Source organism: Sminthopsis crassicaudata, chromosome 1, assembly GCF_048593235.1.
Source record: "Sminthopsis crassicaudata isolate SCR6 chromosome 1, ASM4859323v1, whole genome shotgun sequence".
NCBI classification, from domain to species: Eukaryota; Metazoa; Chordata; class Mammalia; order Dasyuromorphia; family Dasyuridae; genus Sminthopsis; species Sminthopsis crassicaudata.
Genome location: NC_133617.1, coordinates 2,505,434 through 2,527,894, shown reverse-complemented (window position 1 = coordinate 2,527,894; position 22,461 = coordinate 2,505,434). Strand labels below are relative to the sequence as shown.

Below are 22,461 nucleotides of genomic sequence, written 5' to 3'. Positions count from 1 at the left end.
TAGTTCTTGGTAATTTGTGGCAGTACTAGCATGTTTCTTTGGGTCTTCACTGCACATGTGACAGGGCAATAAAAGATTCGTGAAGATCACATAAAAGAGGGAAAAACAATGAGGAGAAAAACATTTTTTTATGAAACAGAGAGAATGCTTAAAGCAATTATGGATTTAGTGTGTCACTGAAGCATTCTAGCTGCTAATTTCAGGTCTCATGGATCTGAAAGATAGGGTGAAAATAAGGTGAATCCAATATTCCAAATACTAGTGAAAAAATCCAATGGAGGATCCAGAGACAATTTTTCTTTTAATTAATTGATGAAATGAAGGTATTAAAGGGTTGCCTTTTCATTATTGAATATATCCTAGAAAGGCTTTATTTCTCTTGGGACATATAAAAGGAACAATTCTAAAACAAAAGAAAAAGTTTTTTTGTAAGAAACTTCTCAGCTATTTAATAAGTTATTAATCAATCAGTCAATCAATAGTCATTTAGTATGAGAAGAACTTGGTTATAAATAATGGGACAGAATGATAAAAAGTGAATCCTTTATTCAAGGAGATTCTATTCCAACAGAGGAGACAAGAATACACACACTGTCTGTATCTACCAAGAAAATGTTTAAAAATTCATATAAATTCAACAATATTAATTGTTGAAAGGTATAAACTGGGAGCTGGAAAGAATGAGGAAGTATGGATACAAGCAGCTCTTCAACTTGAGTTGTTGCCCAACACAACACAGAAGTAATCTGGATATTTGATACTAAAAGGCTCCACTGTCTAAGCTTACTGTCCTTAGTGATTAGGTTAAGAAGAAGGTGACATCACTTACATAAAAGAATAAAGGGAATCGGAAAGAAAGCCAACCAGAGATCAAGAGCATGGATAGATATGATTCTCTCACTAAAGAGAGAATGGGGTTTTGCATCCTATGGAAGCAAAAGAATTGCTGCAGCTCTCCTGACTATTTCCTGCTGTGGGAATGTAGAGAAATGGTTTAATTTAAATTTTAAGCCCTTGTTTGTCTCCTGAAGATGCTGATCAGTGTCAGAAGTGCCCAAAAGATGAATATCCCAATGAGTAGAGAGATCTCTGCCTCCCCAAAATTGTGACCTTCCTGGATGTGAATGACCCTTGGGGGAAGGCAGTGACAGCTGTAGCTCTTTCACTCTCATTGCTCACGGCCCTGGTTCTGTGGGTCTTTGTGAAATTCCAAGACACTCCCATAGTGCAAGCCAATAACAGGAACCTCAGCTACCTGTTCCTCACCTCCCTTTCCTTCTGCTTCCTCTGTTCCTTGCTCTTTGTGGGCCGTACCACCACTGCTTCCTGCTTTTTCCGACAAACAGTCTTTGCAATTGTATTCACAGTGGCTGTTTCCTCCATTTTGGCCAAAACCATCATAGTGGTTCTGACTTTCAGGGTTACACAACCAGGGAGCAGGATGCGGATATTCCTTCATCCTAGAGTGCCCTATTGTGTTGTTCTCATCTGCTCTGGAATTCAAGGGCTTTTCTGTGCCATCTGGTTGGGTACCTGAACCCCCTTTCCAGAAGCAGACACATGCTCTGAATCCCACCACATCATCCTCATATGTAACGAGGGCTCCGCCTTTGCATTTTATTGTGTCCTGGGCTATATGGGCTTTCTGGGCCTGGGAAGTTTCACCATAGCCTTCCTGGCCAGAAACCTGCCTGATGCCTTCAATGAAGCCAAGTTCATCACTTTCAGCATGCTGGTGTTTTGCAGTGTCTGGATCTCTTTCCTCCCCACATATCAGAGCTCCAAAGGGAAAGCTGTGATGATTGTGGAGATCTTCTCCATCATGGTCTCCAGTGCCGGGTTACTGGGCTGCATTTTTATTCCCAAATGTCTTGTGATTCTCCTTATGTCATGGGAAAATACCATAAGACAGAACAAGAATCAAAGGAGTTCCAAGAGGAAGAATTTTTCTTTTTTCTAAAATTTGATATATTTATTTACCCCCATTCCATGTAAAATACTATCTTTAACTTTTTTTTAAGGTTTGATTCCACATTCTCTCCCCACCTTTTCAAACTCAGAACCATTGAGAGAACATGCTGTTACACAAAATATTTATATAAATGTCTTGTTGAGAAATATACATGCATTATTCCTCGGTTAAGAAAAAGAACCCTTAAAATATTTTTTTAAAAAACTGTGTAACACCAACAGTTTCATCCTAAAGACCTTCAGAGTAGTTTTGGATCATTGTGTTGTTGAAAAAGCAAAGTTATTTGCAGGTGACCTCTCCACTCTATTGCTGGACTTTGTAAACATTCCCTTTCAGTTTTCATATTGAAGAGGAAACCCCAAAACTCCAAAAAAACCTTAAAGTAGAAAACCTCCTTTGATTCTGCCTCAGTGAGGGGACTCCACTCCCAGCACAAACAGTTTCTTCTTTGTTATCTGGGTGGGGATGGCTCAGTCTGGAAACCCATTCAATTCAATTCAAATTGTAACCCTGGCTGAAATCCAGCCAGGAACCAACCTGGGACTCCACCCACAAGCTCCCTTCAGCTTGCAGCCATAGCTCCCTATCATAAAAGATGTGTACTATAGGTCTCTCTTTGCACAGGGTCTAAACATGCCAGCACCATGCCTAGAACCAAAGACTCTCTGCCCACTAGAACACTGTTTCAGGTGCACTTTTCACTCCATCTTCACCTTTTACTAATGAAATTTTAACCTTACTTCCAAACCCCAAAATAAACCTCTTTTATCAATGAAGGTTTTCGGGTCTGTAAATTCCTTTACAGGGGACTCTTGAGCCACCAGTAGACCTCATTTCACTCTGTATCCTTGCATCAAATCCAAAAGGGTTGCAGGGGAGCTCCATTTGACTCCCTGTACCCTGAACCTGTCACTAGACCTCAATTAAACCCTAATTTCATTTAGGTACCCCCAATTCTAAACCTCATCACGATGTGTGTAAATATTTTTCCAGATTTTTCTGATCATCATATTTACAGAATTATCGAAGTATTCCATCACAATTCCATGCCAAAATTTCTTCAGCCATTCTGCATATGAGAATTCCCTCAATTTACAATTCTTTCACCAAGAATAGAGGTGATATCAATATTTTTGCACATATATTTCTTTTTCCATTTTTTCTTAATCCATTTTAGGTTTCAAGCCATGTAGTGTTAGTTTCAGATGGAAGAATTTGCATAATTTTGTGGGCTTTTCAACATACATCATATATTTTAATCATTATCAGTTGAGAACTGGCTCATGTTTTAATATATTTCATTCCTTTATCTATACATTTGAGAAGAGCTGGCTGCAACAAAGGAAGCTGCTTCAAAATTGTTTTCACAATGACTATTGCTAACTGCGTTTTCCCCCTTTATTCTATTTTATTTTTTTCAATTTATCCCTCATAAAAGGCTTTTACTTTTCCTCATCCATTTCACAATATTCCCTCCTTTTTCACCCTAGTCCCTGCTCATATTAATTTATCCTCTTACTATCTTGCAAAACAATATTGATTTCTATATTTAGGTTGAGTGTGCATGTTATTTCATCTTAGAGCCAATTCGAATGAATGTAATATTCACTCCCTCTCCCTCCCCGCCTCCCTTCTGTCTACTAAATGCTTTATGTTGCCTCTTTAATAGAAGATAATTTATGCCATTCTACTTCTCCCTTTCCCTTTCTCCCAATATGTTCCACCGACTTTTTAACTTAATGTAATTTCTTTCATGAAGCATTCTTTCACATTCATATTCAATTCACACCTATGCACTCTGTTTATATACACTCCTTCTAACTTCCCTAATAATGGAAAATTTCTCTTGTACTGCAAGGATCCTCCCAAGTACAAATGTAAGCAAATAAATCAGGTTAAATGCCTTATTATTTCCATTTCCTAATTAACTCCTTGTGCATCTCCTGAGTTCTTTATTTGAAAGTGAAATTTTCTGTTCAGCTCTGATCTTTTCATCATAAATTCTTGGAATTCCTCTATTTTACTGAGTTTCTACCTTTTCCCTCAAGGTTTATAAACAGTTTTAGTGGTCAGGTGATTCCTGGTTACATTCCTAGTTCCTTTCCTGTACAGAAATTCATATTCTAAATACTCTGATACTTTAAAGAAAAAGTGACAAAATCTTGTGTATCCTGACTGTTATTTCACATACTTGAATTCTTCCTTTCTAGATATTTGCAATATTTTCCCATTTACCTAAAAGTTCTAGAATTTGACTACCCTATTTCTGGACATTTCCTTCTTGAGTTCTTCAGATGGCGATCAGTGTGTTCATTCCACTTCTCTTTTACCCTCTAGAATACAAGATTTTTCCTTTATAATATCTTACCACAAGATGTCTAGGAAGGCTCTGCTGGATCATTATTTTTCCGATGAGATGTATCACATTGTTTGCTACTTTTTCGTTATGTATATTTTGATTGATAAACCTGGATTTCTCATACAGGCATTAGCTTCCATTTGACCAATTATACCTTATATTTTTACCAAGACAGCAGCAGATTCAGAGTCATTATCAAGCTAAGGCTGGCACTTTGCTGGCTTGATCTATATCACTCCTGACTTCCTACCTCACAATAGACCTTTGCTGATAGGAAGTTGTCTTAGGTTAGAAAAATGTTCTAGTCCATCTTTTTTTTTTTTGAGTAACAACACTCTAAAATGTATTTGTCATTGTTTTAAAGGAATTTGGAGCATTTACTGTGAAACCTGAAGTGAGTTCATTCTTCATTTGGCCTTCTGAGCTCTGTTTGCAAGATGGTTTTGGGAGCATAGAATAGCTTTTCTTTTTCTTTCTTTTATTTTTTTTCTTTATTAAAGCTAGTTTTAAAAAAAAGCATGTATGGACAATTCTTCAATACTGACCCTTGCAAAATCTTGTGTTCCAATTTCCCCCCTTTCCTCACCCCTTCCCTGAGATTCCAAGTAGTCCAGGATATGTTAAACATGGTAGAAATATAGAATAAATTATATATATATATATTCATACATATCTATATAATAATCTTGCTGTGTAAAAAATCAAATGAAACCAGAAAAAAACTTATAGGCAAAATAAAACGTAAGCAAACAACAATAAAAAAGTGAAAAGGTTCTATTGTGAAGCACACCGAGTTCCCACAGTCCTTGCTCTGGTTTTAGATGGCTCTCTTTAGCACTAAACCATTGGATGTTGTTTGAAGCATCTCATTTTTGAACAAAGCCACGTGCACCAGAACTGATCATCATATAACCTTGTTGTTGCCATGTACAATGATCTCCTGGTTCTACTCTGTTCTATTCAGCTTCAGTTCATGTCAGTCTCTCCAGGCCTCTCTGAAACCACCCTGCCGGTTGTTTGTTATAGAACAATAATTAGAATAGAATTTCTGGGGATAACCACCTTGAATAATATATAGGAGGAACAAGGGCTTCATGAAGTACACAATTTTTGACTCTGTTACATTAAGCAGACTCCTACCACCACGTGCTACAATTTATGATTGGTACAATACGCAGACTTACTGCTCACTGTTTAATGTTCATGTTAAGCTGCAAGGAAGGCCAGGATGTGTATCTGTAATCTTGAAACATTCACTAAGTAACCTGAAGACTCTAATGTTCTTGCAATATGAGCTTAGAGAAAATATAGACCCTGGCTCTCAGATCAATAAATGGAATGCTTAGATGGTACCTGTCTGGCTCCTGTGCTTTTGTTTCCATACTCATCATATTTGGGGGAGCGGGAATCCACATTGGGCACTCAACTTGACAGGGACCTGAATGCCTTGCAGAGGAGAGGGACCACTTGGTGAGCTACAGGATTAAGTTAAGAGGTGTAATTAGTTTACTTCCAGGCTAAAACAAGATTGAGTTACAAGTAAATTTGAGTTTTGTACCATTGATATCAATATAGTGCACATATTGATCAGAATGAGGCAAAAGCAATCAGGTGCAAGGGACTGAGAATGTTATCTGAAAGTCTTAAAGAAGCGAGTAAAGGAAAGAGAATTGCTAATTACTACAGGACAGTTACAGGAATTTTTTGAGTCTGTAGAAAAATGTTGTCCTTGGTTTTCACAAGAAGGAACAATTCATGTGGAGAAATGGAAGACAGAGGGAAAAATCAGTGAGTGAATATTTTAGGGAAACAGGGCCTTGAGTTTTTCCATTTACTATATTTTCTATTTGAAACATTTTAAAAATCTCTCTTCTGCCTCCAGAGGGAGTTCTTTTAAGTACTAAAGTGCTTAAAGTAGATCTGTCTGCTGGTACTGTGGAGGAAGAAGACATGGCCCAAGCTATAGCATGTTTAAATGTTAGCAAGAAATAACAGTTCACAGAACCTACAGATCCCTGTTTGGAGGCTTCTCCTCAATACAGATCTGAAGGGAAACTAAATTCTTATAGAATTGAATAAAACAAACTATTTCTGGATACAATTAAAAGAGACAAAAAAAGGGAGAAGACATCCTTTTAGAAATGCAGTTAGCTTTGCCAGTTATTGAACCCCCCGATCCTAGCAATCAAGGACACAATAGGAGAGAATAACAAGCGATAGACTTCTAGTTACTGAAAGTGTTACATCAGGCTGCTTCCAGTTATGGTTCCAATAGTCCAAATTGTATTCTATCACTGATGGGGAGATAGCCCAAATTTTATTGAGACAACTTGCCCTTGAAAATGCTAGTGAAGATTGTAAAAATATATTATCTAGAGGCAAAACAAAATGTCTTTAGTAGAAATGCTCCAAAGGTGCCATGTAATGTTCTCTAAAATGTAGTGTTCTCTGGGAGCAGATTTCTTGGGGGGTTTCTGGGAGCAGTCTTCGTTTCAGTTCAGTTTCAATAATCACCTCAAATTCAGCCAGGAGGTAAAGTCCAAATCCTTTATTGTCTTTACACAGTCTTTCCTCTGTTCCTGGGGCCCAGTTAGCTTTAGTAGAGGCCTGTCTTTCTCCTTAGTTCTAAGAGCTCTCTCCTAATGTCTCCAGCCAGCACAAAAGGTGGAAGTTGTAATGAATCTTGACTCCTCCTCCCTGAGAGTGGGCTTGTGGATTTCTGACTTGTGAATCTCCCTGAAATCCAAGAGCAGCCTTTTCCTTTAATGAGCTAGTCAGCTCCTCCCTATATATGCTCTCTTAAAGGTGTGAATATTGTGGAATTATAGTAAGTATTAAGTACATGTAAATTAGAGAATCATTATCTCATCAATTCCCCTGAGTACCTTGTTTTAAGTTCTAGACCATAACATCCCCATGTAGGATAAGATCAATCACACTGAACCGTGGTAAATTAGAAAATTATTGTCTCCATCAATTTCAGTGATTTAGCACCTTGTAAGGATCCTAACAGTGTCAGAATGTTAGAACTTCTTTCAAGCCCCAGTAACGACTGCTGCTCTAAATCAGGATAAATCACAATCTCAGAATTTTTCAAAATATCAAAGATGCTTTAATTGTGGACAATGGGGTCATATGAAGACAAATTATACTCTACAAAAGGTTGCATCACATTGCAATTCAGCAGGTAAACCTTTGATTTTATGTCCAAAATGGTGGAAAGGCTGAAAGTTGGCTTGTGAATGTCCCTCTCAGAATAATAGGCAAGGTAATGAGAAACCGGAAACTTCCAGCCCCAGATGATGGGAGCTGTACTTGCCCTTATTCCTCCTCAAACTGTGTCTGCAATCAGTACCTTAAATCCTATTTATTGACAATTTGGGATGGAATATATGCTACCCCAGCAAGTCCTCGTTATGTTCTTTGGTGTCACACTGAATTACTGGCAATGTGGGAACATGTTCTCTCCCCACTGGAGTCTCAGGTCTTCTTCCTTTGGGCATAGGAGGGCTCATGTTGGGATGGAATTCACAGTCATTGCAAGGGCTTATGGCTATTCCTCAAATAGTAGATGCTGATTTTTTGAAGGGGAAATGTGTATTCCTTGCTTGCTGCTCCTCACCGGATCATTAAGTAAAAAGCAGGAAAGGATAGCACAGATACTGATAATATCATACAAAAGAGTTGGAAAAGAATATTTAAATGTTTTGGAAGTATAGAAAAAAGAAGTGTTCTGGATGCAATCTAAGCTGATTCTAGGCCACTTTTATAGTTGGAAATAGAAAGAAAACTCTTTGAAGGGTCGGTGGACACAGGAGCTGATTAGTCAGTGATGTCACAGTGCTTTTGGTCATAAGCTTGGCCAACATACGAGCCCAAAAGCCTTTACAAGGTATACGGGCTAAATGGTTATTGGGGAGAAAGGAGAATAACGAACATTAGTTCAAATCTGAAGTTCTTAAGACACTCTCTGTTCATTTATGGGGGAGAGATTTTGTTTAAAGTGATGAATGTGCATAAAATTTTTCATAGGGGTCCCTGACAGAAAGAATACAAATGAAAACACGGGAGCCTAAGATGAAATGGAAAGGAGAGCCCCCAAATGGGTTCATCTTTGGCCTCTAACTAATGAAAAAAGAGAGGCCCTTTGGGAAAATTGTCAACAATTTCAAACTGCTCACATAAAGCAATCCACTAGCCCATGGAATCCACCCAGAATCACTACAAAAAAGTAATCTGGTAAATGGAGAAAGTTAAACAATTTATTCCATATTAATAATAGAAGGAGTCTATGGGCAGCTTTTAAACAGGACTACCCTCACCCAATGATATCACTAGGAATGACACAGATGGATCGTTGACATCAAGGACTGTTTTGCTCGGTTCATTTAAGATTGGAAGACTATCTGTATTTTGCATTTTCAACACCCTCCACCAATGTGAAGGAACTTCACTGAAGATTTCAACAGTAAGTTCTTTCACAGGCTATAAAAACACACCTACTATGTGTCAACAGAACGTGGCACAAATTAGAGCTCCTCCGCCAACCAAAAATTAAACTTGAAATACAAAAATTAAAAGGAGAAATCAATAATATTGAAAGTAAAAAAACTATTGAATTAATAAATAAAACCAACAGTTGGTTTTATGAAAAAGCCAATAAAATAGATAAACCTTTGGTAAATCTGATCAGAAAAAAGAAAGAGAAAAATCAAATTGTTAGTCTTACAAATGAAAAGGGGATCTTTCCACCAATGAAGAGGAAATTAGAGAAATAATAAGGAGTTACTTTGCCTAACTTTATACCAATAAATTTGATAACTTAAGTGAAATGGATGACTTCCTCTAAAAATATAGGCTTCCTGGATTAACAGAGGAGGAGATAAATTGCTTAAATAGTCCCATTTCAGAAAAAGAAATAGAACAAGCTATTAATCAACTCCCCAGGAAAAAATCCCTAGGACCAGATGGATTTACATGTGAATTCTACCAAACATTTAAAGAACAATTAGCCCCAATTCTATATAAACTATTTGAAAAAATAGGGGATGAAGGAGTCCTACCAAACTCCTTTTATGACACAGACATGGAATTGATACCTAAACCAGGAAGATTGAAAACTGAGAAAGAAAATTATAGACCAATTTCCTTAATGAATATTGATGCTAAAATCTTAAATAAGATATTAACAAAAAGACTTCAGACAATCATCCCCAGGATAATACACTATGATCAAGTAGGATTTATACCAGGAATGCAGGGCTGGTTTAATATTAGGAAAACTATTAGTATAGTTGGCCATATTAATAATCAAATTAATAAAAACCATATGATCATCTCAATAGATGCAGAAAAAGCATTTGACAAAATCCAACATCCATTCCTACTAAAAACTCTTGAGAGTATAGGAATAAATGGACTATTCCTTAGAATAATCAGGAGCATATATTTAAGACTGTCAGTAAGCATAATATGCAATAGAAATAAACTGCAACCTTTCCCAGTAAGATCAGGAGTGAAACAAGGTTGCCCACTATCACCATTACTATTCAATACAGTACTAGAAATGCTAGCCTCGGCAATAAGAGCCGAGAAAGAGATTCAAGGAATTAGAGTAGGAAATGAGGAAATCAAACTATCACTCTTTGCAGATGACATGATGGTATACTTAGAGAACCCCAAAGACTCTGCTAAAAAGCTATTAGAAATAATTCAGAATTTTAGCAAAGTGGCAGGATACAAAATAAATCCACATAAATCCTCAGCATTTTTATATATCACCAACAAAATGCAACAGGAAGAGATACAAAGAGAAATTCCATTCCAAACAAATGTTGAGAGTATAAAGTATTTGGGAATCCATCTACCAAAGAATAGTCAGGAATTATATGAGAAAAATTACAAAACACTTGCCACAAAAATAAAGTCAGATTTAAATTATTGGAAAGACATTCAGTTCTCTTGGATAGGCTGAGCAAATATAATAAAGATGATTATACTCCCCAAACTAATCTATTTATTTAGGGCTATATCAATCAGACTCCCAAGAAACTATTTTAATGACCTAGAAAAAATGACAACAAAATTCATATGGAAAAATAAAAGGTCGAGAATTGCAAGGGAACTAATTAAAAAAAAAGTCAGAGGAAGGTGGTCTAAGTGTACCTGATCTAAAGCTATATTATATAGCAGCAGTCACCAAAACCATTTGGTATTGGCTAAGAAACAGACCGGTAGATCAGTGGAACAGATTAGATACAAAGGACAAAAAAGGGTACATCTATAGCAATCTAATCTTTGACAAACACAAAGATACCAACATTAGGGATAAAAATTCATTATTTAGAAAAAACTGTTGGGAAAACTGGAAATTAGTATGGCAGAAATTAGATATGGATCCACACTTAACACCATATACCAAATTAAGATCAAAATGGGTCCATGATTTAGGGATAAAGAATGAGATAATAAATAGATTAGAGAAACAGAAAATAGTCTACCTCTCAGACCTGTGGAGGAGGAAGGAATTTATGACCAGAGGAGAACTAGAGATCATTATTGATCACAAAATAGAAGATTTTGATTACATCAAACTAAAAAGTTTCCATACAAACAATACTAATGCAAACAAGATTAGAAGGAAAGTAACAAATTGGGAAAATATTTTTAAAGTTAAAAGTTCTGACAAAGGTCTCATTTCCAAAATATATAGAGAACTGACCCTAATTTATAAGAAATCAAACCACTCTCCAATTGATAAATGGTCAAAGGATATGAACAGACAATTCTCAGATGATGAAATTGAAACTATTTCCACTCATATGAAAGAATGTTCCAAATCACTACTGATCAGAGAAATGCAAATTAAGACAACTCTAAGATACCATTACACACCTGTCAGATTGGCTAAGATGACAGGAACAAATAATGATGAATGTTGGAGGGGATGTGGGAAAACTGGAACACTGATACATTGTTGGTGGAGTTGTGAAAGAATCCAGACATTCTGGAGTGCAATTTGAAACTAGGCCCCCAAAATTATCAAATTGTGCATACCCTTTGACCCAGCATTGCTGTTATTGGGCTTATATCCCAAAGAAATACTAAAGAGCGGAAAGGGACCTGTATGTGCCAAAATGTTTGTGGCAGCTCTTTTCGTAGTGGCCAGAAACTGGAAGATGAATGGATGTTCATCCATTGGAGAATGGTTGGGTAAATTATGGTATATGAAGGTTATGGAATATTATTGCTCTGTAAGAAATGACCAGCAGGAGGAATACAGAGAGGCTTGGAGAGACTTACATCAACTGATACTAAGTGAAATGAATAGAATCAGAAGATCGCTGTAGACTTCAATGCTGTATGAAGATATATTCTTATGGAAGTGGATATCTTCAACATAAAGAAGATCCAACTCACTTCCAGTTGATCAATGATGGACAGAAATTACTACAGCCAGAGAAGGAATACTGGGAAGTGAATGCAAATTGTTAACACTACTGTTTATCTACCCAGGTTACTTACACCTTCGGAATCTAATACTTAATGTGCAACAAGAAAATGGTATTTACACACATATATTGTATCTAGGTTATATTGTAACACGTGTAAAATGTATGGGATTGCCTGTCTTAGGGGAGAGGGAGTGGAGGGAGGGGGGATAGTTTGGAAAAAATGAATACAAGGGATAATGTTATAAAAAAATTGCTCATGCATATATACTGTGGAAAAAATTCTAAATAAAAAAAAGAAATTAGAACTCCTTTCAGAACCAAATGGAAAGGAGCCTGCATTGTGCATGACATGGATGACATCTTATGTGCCCATTAGGATCAGGATATTGTACAACAGATACTGAGACACAGCTTCTGTTCTGGGAATTGTCTGTGGATCCCAGGTCTGGAGCTGCCCAGCACGCCCAGGAAAGGTTGTCCTGCCCTGGCACAGCGGGGGCCCTTGGGATCTCTCCCACGGAGGGATGCTGGCTCTGCATGGGATGGTCAGGGATCCTGCTGCTCCATGGTGGGACAGATAGATACCTTTCTCTCCATGGTCAGAGCCTCCTAGAGCTCACCAAGGCTGCAGGGGGCAGCTCTGCTCTGCACGACCTCTGTCCTGTCTGTAATCTGCCCCCACAGGATTAGGAAGAGGAGCAAGCCCAGGCCCAGTGCCGGGATGTTTTAGGTGTGAGGGTCTTAGGAAAAGGAGCCATTAAATTGTCAAAAGGAAAAGCTTCCCACAGACGCCCTTCTCTGGCATTTCACCCCAAGTCAGCCAGAAACATGTCACTGGACCCAAATCTACATCCAAGCCATTCTTGCAGACTTTGCCACACTGACAGCGCCCCTCCCTGCCCTCTTCTGACAAGCCTGTGCTTGGAAATGGCATCACACACAAGGGAAACTTCACAGGAAAAAGTCACCTGCTGTCCCACTGCCTTTCTTGGAAAACATTCCCAAAGGGCAGAATAATTGCCTCCCTATGACCCCTCCCATCTGCCCAGGACCTCTTCTCCAGGGTTAGGATCTGCAACAGTCTGTCACCAAATGAGCTCATCCCCTAAAAGAGAAACGTGGCCCTGGTCTGGGAGGGTGCAGAGCATCCACAGGACACGAACCAGCCAGGCCAGGCCAGAGACAGAGCACATGGGGCCTGCTGCCTCCCCCCTCCCCAGAGTCCTTTGGGGTAAACTGAGGTTCTGTCATTACCCTATCCAGGCTGGAAGGCTTCTCTCATGGCCTGTAGGGGCCAAAATCCTGAGGAATTCAGTTAGACACATTTGGGGAGAGGGGAACAAGGCAAAGGGGCAAGTGAACAGAAAACGGGGAGATGTGGATAGCCAGGACGGATCCCAGGGAGCTGAGGCTCAGAGCTGGGAAAGTGCTTGTCCAGGTCACACAGGAGCCAAAGATTATCCAGTGCTCTTGGTGAGAAAGCATCCCAGAAAAAAGAGGGAGGAGGGAGATAGGAGGAAGAGGTGGGATGATCAGGGCCTCCATGGAGAGACAGAAGGGACCAAAGAGATGGGAAGTGCAAGTGCACCATGTCATAGCCAGGGAAACTGAGGCCCAGGGTCCCCCAGATTATCCAGAGATCAGACAGGATGGGGATCTCAGGCTTTCCACCTCATTGTGCAGAGGACGGGCCAGTCCCCTCCCTGTGAAGCCCAGTGCCAGGGACGGCCCTCTCGTTGGCAAAGGAAATGGGATTCTCTCTCAGGGACAGCTAGTAAGGGGGATGTGGGGGCACCCCAAAATGCCCTGGGCCTTGGCCTGAGCGCCTGGTCCTGTGGGGCCACCATGTTCTCCCTTTCCTGGCTGCCCCATCCCAGAAGCTTCTTCTCCATTTGGTGAGTAGGATGATGGGAACAATTTCCAACAACAACAAAAACTGAAAAATCCCCTGTGTATATATACAGGTACCTATATGTATGTCCTTGTACAAATACACGTGTGCATATTTTCTTACACACATTTTGTTTCCTTTGAGCTCCAGAGGCTTAGCTCAGGTGCCACGTGCTTCCAGGAGATTTCCTTTGCCCCCCAGGTGTGTTCTCTGTCCTGAATACACAAGGTCCTGGCACACAGTAGGGGCTTAACAAATGCTTCTTCCACCCCTCTCCCCTTTGTACTTCAAAAAAAAAAAAAAAAAAAAAAAAAAAAGGAGCCAAGACTTGGAAAGAGACAAATAAGGATTTGGACTTTAACCCCCGGCTGCACTTGTGGTGATTGAAGTGAAAGGAAGCTCCCAGAGACCCCAAGGAAACTGAAACCAAGAACATTACAAATAATAATACTAATTACTACTGTTTATGGAGCACATCCTATGAGCCAGGTCCTATACAAAGGGCTTCACAATCACCTCATTTGATCCTCACTGCACCCCCAGGAGGTAGGTGCTGTTATTATCCCATTTTACATCAGGGCAAACTGAGTCAATCAAAGGGGTTTCCCAGGGTCCCACAGCCAGCAGGTGCCTGAGGCTGCAGTGGGACTCGGTTCTCCCTGGCTGCAGCCTGAGCTCCATGTTCTGCCCCCTTAGCTGTCCCTTTGTTCAGGCCAGGAGTCCCTGGAGCTCCTGACTTAGCCCTTGCCCTCCCCCTTAGCTTGGCTCTCTCTCCCTTCCCAGAGAACAATAGACTTGGCCAGGACCATGGAGAGCCCTGGGCCCCTCCCCCACAGGCCCCCACTGTTCTGCCTGAGGCTGGACCAGATCTTGGACATGGAGCCAGGAGCCCTCAGAGGTCCTGAATCTGACCCCCTCCTGCTCCAGAAGAGGCCCAGGGAGGTCAGAGATCTCAGGCAATCACAGAGGTCAGCTGGGATCCCCCTGGGGGTAAATGATGGGGGTTCAAAGGAGCCTGTGCTGAGACGCCCTCTGTGTGGGTCAGTGTGGGAACCAAAGGCCACAGCAGAGGTTTGTGAGCTCCTGGTCCCGGGTTCTAACGGCAAAGAGGCCAGAGAGGGGATTCAGCTGCAAGGCCTGGGGAAAGGTGCTCAGGGAGCCCTGGCAAAGCAGGGGCAATGTGGCCTGTTCTTGTGTATTATTCCCATTGATGCAGTGACACAGGTCAGATATGGGCGCTCCTGAGCCCTCGGGAATCCCCATTTCCTTCTGTTTTAGGAGCTGTGATCACTGGGGAGGCAGCGCCCTGAAAGTCCTTCCCTTCCAGGAGGATGATGGGAACATATTAGATGCATCTCAGATGCCTGGTTCTGAGTCCTTGCTGTTGGGCCTTCTCTCTGTGGAAGGAAATGAAGAGCCGGCCTGCTGCCAGTCCCCCTGTGTGTCTCCTGTTCCCTTTTCTAACCAGGATGGCAGTCGTCTCTTCAGTGTTCTGGATGGGCTGCAATGATCCCCTCAGGACCTGGAGCATCAGTTCCCCCTTGTCTTTACCAGAAATTCACTCCAATATCCCCAGACAAAAGCAGTTCCTGAGGAGGGTCAAAGTCAAAAGAGACAAAGTCCTGTGGAATTCCCAGAGTTCTCTGCCAGAGGGGGAGGGCTGACTGAAGTCTCCTTGTCCAAAGGGCTCCCAGCAGGATCCCAGATGAATCCACCTGGAAACAAAGGCCTTACAAACCACTGGTCTCTACCACAGCTTCTTTACTCACAAAATGTCCCAGGAAATGTTGTGGTTCTTGTGTGTGTGTGTGTGTGTGTGTGTGTGTGTGTGTGTGTGTGTGTGTGTGTGTGTGTGACTGAAGCCTCCCTCATTCCCCCAATATCCTCTGCTAGGAGCACTTTGAGGAGACCCTACACAGGAGTCATAATGAAGCTTTGTTTTAACATTATTTTTTCCCTCAGATTATTCCAAAGTGGGAAGAACAAGCCCCAGAGAGGACCCTGACCTCCCTATGTGGAGGGGCAAGTTCCCTGAAGGTCCAAGAGTGGATCTTCCATTGGAAGGGACTCAGATTGGACAGGGACAGTTAGGGGACAGGAGGCAAGTTCTAATCTGGCCTCAGGCACTTACTGGAACCACTTTGTGACCCAAGGCAAGTCCTTCACCTCATTTCCTTCAGTTACTTCATCAGTCAAAGGCCTTGGAGGGGGAGGGGCAAAGCCCTCTAGGAAACCCTCAAGATGGGGTCACTGAGGATTAGACCTGACCAAAAGGACTGAACCTTGCAGGGCCCATTTCCTGGATCTAGAGAAGGAAGGGACCAAACTAGCATCACAAGGTCTCTGAGGTCTCTTCTGACTATATGCTCCTTTATCTTGTTATAGGTAATCAGGTGGGGAAGATGGCCTGGGATCACATAGCAAAAGCAGATTTACCAAAGTAGTTTGTATTTGATTCTCTTCATTTTCCATCCTCAGCTCTGACTGGTTTTCGCTGCCAGGAGCAGCATCCCCTCCCCCAGGACTAAACTGATCTCCTGAAGTGGAATCACTGAGCAATATGTCCCCATCTCATGCACTCGGGGGCCTCTCCCTCAGACTGGAGGCTGAAGGATGGAGCCACAAGCTCTGCTCCAAAGGCTTTCTGACTGCAGGAACTCCCCCTGTGACCTTCTCTAAGGGCAGGGGTTGGGAGTAGGAGGGAATTAGCTTTGGGGTAAAATCTCAGGATTGTTCTGCTCCATATTGTGTAAAGGCAGGCAAGTCATTCTAATCCCCTGGGAGTCATTTCTCATCTGTAAAGCAGAGATTTCATGAAAGATTTCCTGCAAATGTCTCTGGGACTTAAGAAGTCTTTGCTCCCACCGCCCAAAGTGCAAAGGTGTGTCTGTGGATCCTGTGATTTTGACCTTCTGAGGTGGGGAAAATGGGCCTGCAGGTGTCTTTGTTCTGGTTGTTGGAGAGAGGAAATCTGACCTAAAAATCCTGGACTGAGGAACCTCTGAGGCTCCTTTCATCTCTAACAGACGGATGTTACAATCCTACAGAAAGAGGGAGACCCACTAGCAGAGGAAAACTCTGAGCACCAGGCTTTCTATAATGACTTTTCCAAATGGATTTCACTGCGCCCTGAGCCTGGGACCTGGCTCACGTGGACTCTGGTGCAGGGAACTTATGAACATCAAGGCTACAGTTTTACAAACTTTTAGGGAAATTGTCATCTGTGAAGGATTTAATAAATCTTGTGACCTACAATGGAATATTTCATGAGGTTTCTCCATCACAGGTTATTGGCTAACATCAGGTCACAAAACTATTTTCCTACAAAAGGCACGTCTGGGATGGAGCCTGACTTGGCACAAGGGAAAGAGAGGTCAAAACGTAATTTTGCACTTATGATTTCCCTGGATGCAGGGACTCAGCTGGAGATGCCCCAGGCAGGCTGGTCCCCGGAATTCTTCTGAGACTGAGACTTCTCTGAGGAAAATAGAATAAGAGCAATGGACCCAATAATTATCTAAAAATAAATGTACCGGGAGACAGAAAGAAAGAATATAATGGTCACTCATCTTTTATCATTGTCCTTGTCTTGCACATGGACCTGAGTAATGTCCCTCTGCTTCCTCTAGTGTGACCTGGAGATCAGAGCCCGGGCTTCTATAGATAATCAGGCTGTATCTGGTGCTGAAAAGTTCCTCCTCAGTCCCTGACTCCAGCAGCTGACTTGGCTGGAGCAGGAGCAGTCGCTCCATTGCCTCAGAGTTAAAACTTTGGTTACTGTCCAGGGAGATGTGGCCCCACATTGTGAGAAGCATTTCTCACCTCGTTTCTTCCCTTGCTCTGTCTCTGCTGCTGCAGCTTCCAGGGTCTGGGCAGGACTGCTATGAGGATCAACCCATGCGTTACATCCGTGGAGATGTGGAGATCGGCTTGTTTCTCCCCCTACAGTCACCTGAAGTGAGCAATGTCACAGGAGCAGAGCGGTTTCAGAGGCCTCCTAACAAGGCTTGTAGGACTTACACGTAAGTGTCTCTCTCTGCCTGGGCTCATTTTCACTGTAAGGATGCAAGAAAAGTCCTCATTGTTCAGTATGAGTTGGGGTGCTCTCCCCTCTCCCTGTCTCTTCATGTTTGTATCTTCTTGGCAGCTTTCATTATGTCTCCTTAACTTCAGAGTTGAAGAAAGAAAACCCCTCTCACCTCCTTTCCTCTTCCTATTCCCCATCAAACAGGCCGTCCCCAGGCTTCTCAGTCCCCACCAGGCTCAATCTTTTGTCTCCCTTCATTCCAGGCCATTCTGACTTCATGCAAACATTGAAGGGTTAATGGCCTGAAGCAGCAGAAGTACTTGGGCCCTGCTGCCTCTCTATCCTAGGACAGAGTTCTTGCTGAGTGTCCAGATCCTGAGCAAGAGGAAATCTGCCCATTCACAGGAAGGGAAGCTGTGTCTCCTCTCCAGCTTTGCCTATCCGACAACAAGAGAGCACCACTTGTTAGGAAGCCATGGGACCCCTTCTTCAGAAAATTTAGGGTTAGGGATAATTCTACTCTTCCTGCCTCATTTAGGAGTGGAAAATATGATCTTATCTTTACTCCTTCCTGTGGGTAAGTGAATTTGTCATTATTTTCTATTCTTTTTGGAGGAAGTAATCTTGTCACGAAAGTCAGCGTGTCCTAGCTTAGGGAATCTCAAAGGTACTGAATGAGTTAGGACTGATGGAGCCGGAAACTGAGGCTCAGGAAATTTGACTTTATTTGGAAAAAGACAGAATTCTGCAGGATGGAGTTCTCAGCCTTGCAAATGCCTTTATGAAATGCCTGTTCCCTCTCAGGGATGTCTGGAGAATTCTGTTTTCTTGAGGTAGTGTGAGGGGGGCTTTTTTAATGTCTCAAGCTAACTCTTCCTTAACTGGATGAAGCTGGGACACATGGGTGTTTATTTACTTTCTGGGAGATTGACAAACATCCTGACCTTTGTGCTGCTGTATAGGTCTTAATTTTATGCATTATCACAATCAACTCTCTTTGGAAATCCCTCCTTTCCATAGCAGGATCTCAGTATATAATAATGCAACACTCAAATATAACCATTTGTAAGTCTGCGCTGTAGCAAAAAATTTCAGAGTCCTCCATCTATTTATGGATCATTTTCCTCTGTCACATCAGAGGAAAAGCTCATCAGCTTTTTACTCTGTCTTCTGCTTGTTGAAGACAGACCATGAGTTTCCCTGAATGGTTCCTTGGCAGATAAGAGCTCTTTTCTGAAACTTATTCTAGTCTTATGTCATTATTTAATCCCTCTGGATTCTTTTTTCATATGTACTTTTCTTTGTACTTATAAATAAAAATTGTCTATGAATCAATATTAATAAATTTTAAATATTTCATTAAAATTGTGTATATTTTTGTCTAAGAAACAAGGCCATTAAATGATATGAATTATCAGTTATCTGTTTAATGTTTTATTGTGGTTATTTTTGTTCTATTTGTTGTTGAGCATCTAGGAAAAGTGGGAAGTTTGATTTAGAGGGGAATTGTCACCACCCATTGGTGAAACATTAAATAACAATCCTGCTCTAAATCAAATGCCCTTTTATGTTTTATGAATTATTTGATTATTCCCTTGAGAACTGCACTCCATGGAGAAGGCAAGGCCTCCATATTGTCAGCATCAATGATAATTTGATGGAAATTGAATATAAATGAGTGTAATGTCAGGCTAACATTTTCCATCCATTAAATCAAGCCCAGAGTGTCTGAGAGGTAATCACTGTTATTATAGGAGATATTAGATAGGACCCGAATAAAATATTGCTCGTCTGGATCTGTGGCACATTCTATTCTCACATTTATTAGAATTTAGAGGTGTAATTTCCTCCTTTTAAAAGGACCTCTTTGCCAAATCCCCAGATATCAAAATTTCATCAATTTTCATAGACAATGATGATCTCCATGAAATCTTCCATTATTTCTTCAGGGACATATGATCTCACTGTATAGTTTCCATATATATCAGTGACTCTAAACAATCTAATTATTCTTTTCCCACCTTACATCATAGTACCTTATTTCTCCCTTCCTTTACTTTAAGGCTCCTAGAATCAACAAGTATCCATGTCTTCTTGTGGAAACAGTGAATGATTGAAGCAAGCAGAGTTTCATTAGGACATAAAGCCAGTAGTCCTCACCTTTTAAGAAATTACCAAAAAAGTATACTGGAACAATGCGTATGGAGAGAGGTTATTTTGAATTCAAATGGAACGAGCTAAACAGCTATTGAAAGCCCTTATTTGTGTCTAAATATTGGGAAAGTCCATCTTCTGAAATGAATTCTGTGTGGTTTGTATTAATGTTCTGTAATATTTACCATTAATTCACCAGATATAATGAAAAAAATTATCAGCAATACATCATGCCTGCCTTCACCCTGCATGAGATTAACAGGAATCCCAATCTGTTGCCCAACATTTCCCTGGGATACCGTATATACAACTCCTATTCCAGTGAAGAAAGGACCTTGGAGAACTACCTGAGATTGCTGTCTGGAACACACCAGCCCCTCCCTAATTACAACTGCAGAGAGCCAGGAAAGGTTGTGGCTGCCATTGGAGGAGCCACATCAACTCTGTCTGTTCAGATGGGGTCCCTGCTTGACCTCTACCGTTTACCCCAGGTGAATGAGATAGAACCTAATATATTCTCTGTTCTTCTGTAGAACCTAGTAGTCACAGCAGTAGTACTTGTGGTGCAAGTAGCAGGAGCAGCAGCAGTAAAATAAAATGCATTTAAGAATATATTTAAAAAATTAAAAAATGTTTTACAAATGCATTTCTTTTGATCTTCACAACAAACTCATAATGAAGATATTCTTATAACTGCCATTTATAGTGGAGGCTACTGTGATTGAGAAAAATTAGATTGTTAGCATGCAGCTAATGATCAGCTGGGATACTAATTAATCTAGGTTTGCTTAGATCAGTTTAACTCTCTAGTGACTGAACAAAGCCACTCTCATCATCATCAGGGAAAATGAACAACTCCTAGAACATCAACCATATTGTAAGCCAAGAAGCCATTTATCCTTCAACCCAAGAAAGGATCTGAAAGCAAAACTAGCTCTATTTGCCCATTATACAGATGAGTTCAGTAATGATTGGAGAAGTTAAAGTGTTTACTTGATACTACACAATTCACTGGAGGAAGAGAACTGATTAAATCCTACCATTCTTGACTTTAAGTTGAATGAACTTTCAGTGTTTTATACCTCATTCTATCAGCTTCATTTTTCATAATCACTTAGTTGCTGATTATTATTCCAGAATTTACTGAGATGAGAATTATCTATAAAAGGATACTGAGCATGAGCCCTGATGTATAATGTGCTTGTTTTAGGCAGGACTGGGAAGCTTATCCACAGAGCTGTTTTAAGAACTTCATATTTACATTTACAAATGGACAAGAGTTTGAGAACATTCCTGACACTGTTCTCAGAAAAGATCCTAACTTTATTAATGTGCACAGAAGGAGAGCAGAAACATTGTGTGCAAGGAGTGACATTTCAGAAAGCACGTCATGTTTTCAAAACTGAAAAGAGACCTCTCTGAGCACTGTAGTTTAAGCTGGCTGCTTAGTGAACTCTGTCAATGGTCAGTCAGATGAGTGAATGTTTTGTGTATTCTGAAGGAAAAAGAAAATTGGGGATGATTTCATGGAAGAGAAATAATGAAAATTTCCTTTAAAGGGAATGGAGGTCAGTTTTGAATATGGAACTATGCATATGAAAAGGGAAGGACTGGAAGCCTCTCTCCATTTATATCCATATCCCCTATTTTAGAAACTCTCCTGATTTAACCTAACATTATTTAACTATAATTTCTTTAATATCCAATATTTAAGGCCTTGGAGAAAAAGCAATTGGGATCTTTGTCATATCATTAACATTTAAATTATAAATAATCCTGACCATATCCTTGGAGAAGAGTAAAAACAAAAATTTATAAGCTTAAAGAGCAAAGGAATTAACCCTAGATGTTCTTGTGGAAACATGACTGAACTTTCTAAGTGAGGGATCATGAGAAAACCTTCATCTAGGACCTTTGCTGCCAGATAATATAACTGCAGTTAGTCTGGTCAAGAGAAGAGGCAATGTGTTCCATTCTTGGATTATTTGCCTAGAGATAACTTTATTTTTGAGAAATGAAGTCAATCTATAATACATGTTGCCATTCACTTGCCCAGTTTGCTGCTGAATTTTACCAGAGACATTTCTTACAAAAATTTTCCACGTTTTCTGCTTTCCTTTTATGTTTTTGGGATATTTGTAAATCTGATAGGTGTCTTTTGCTACATCCAACTCGTTTTGAATTGCATTTCTCTAATGTTGAAAAAACATTTTTTTGTTTCTTGTTTGTTCTATTTATAGCAATGATACATGAAGAAGAATGAGCTGTCATTATGCTTGAAAAGTCATATTCTAGGAAATCCTTAATGATTGGGAGGATGTCAGCTACTGAGCTACATTTTACTTGGTGTGTCTTTCCTGTACCACTCATTTAGATCTCACTAAACTCCTTTAGGAATCTCCGTTTTCTGATTTCATAAAGCCAGAAATACATATTCAGGGTCTACTGGAAACCAGTTAGATTTTCTTGTTGAAAATACCACAATTATAACCCATAATGACATCTATAGGTGAATATTATTTTGTCCCAAATCAAAAAAGTACCCAGTTCTGATCATGTGGTTTTCTTTCATTCACCAAAGAAAACCTTGTCTTCAGCCTCAAT

The 22,461-nt window shown here is 40.4% G+C and overlaps 1 protein-coding gene across 1 annotated transcript in view; it reads left to right on the top strand.

Moving 5' to 3' along the window:
- LOC141559737 (vomeronasal type-2 receptor 26-like) overlaps positions 1–22,461 on the top strand; it is a 76,773-nt gene that overhangs the window by 17,839 nt on the left and 36,473 nt on the right. The window contains exons 3-5 of the mRNA XM_074297747.1: positions 1,551–1,825; positions 17,535–17,698; positions 20,057–20,348. Coding sequence (XP_074153848.1) covers positions 1,551–1,825; positions 17,535–17,698; positions 20,057–20,348 — 731 coding nt within the window. The remainder of the gene's footprint in view (positions 1–1,550; positions 1,826–17,534; positions 17,699–20,056; positions 20,349–22,461) is intronic.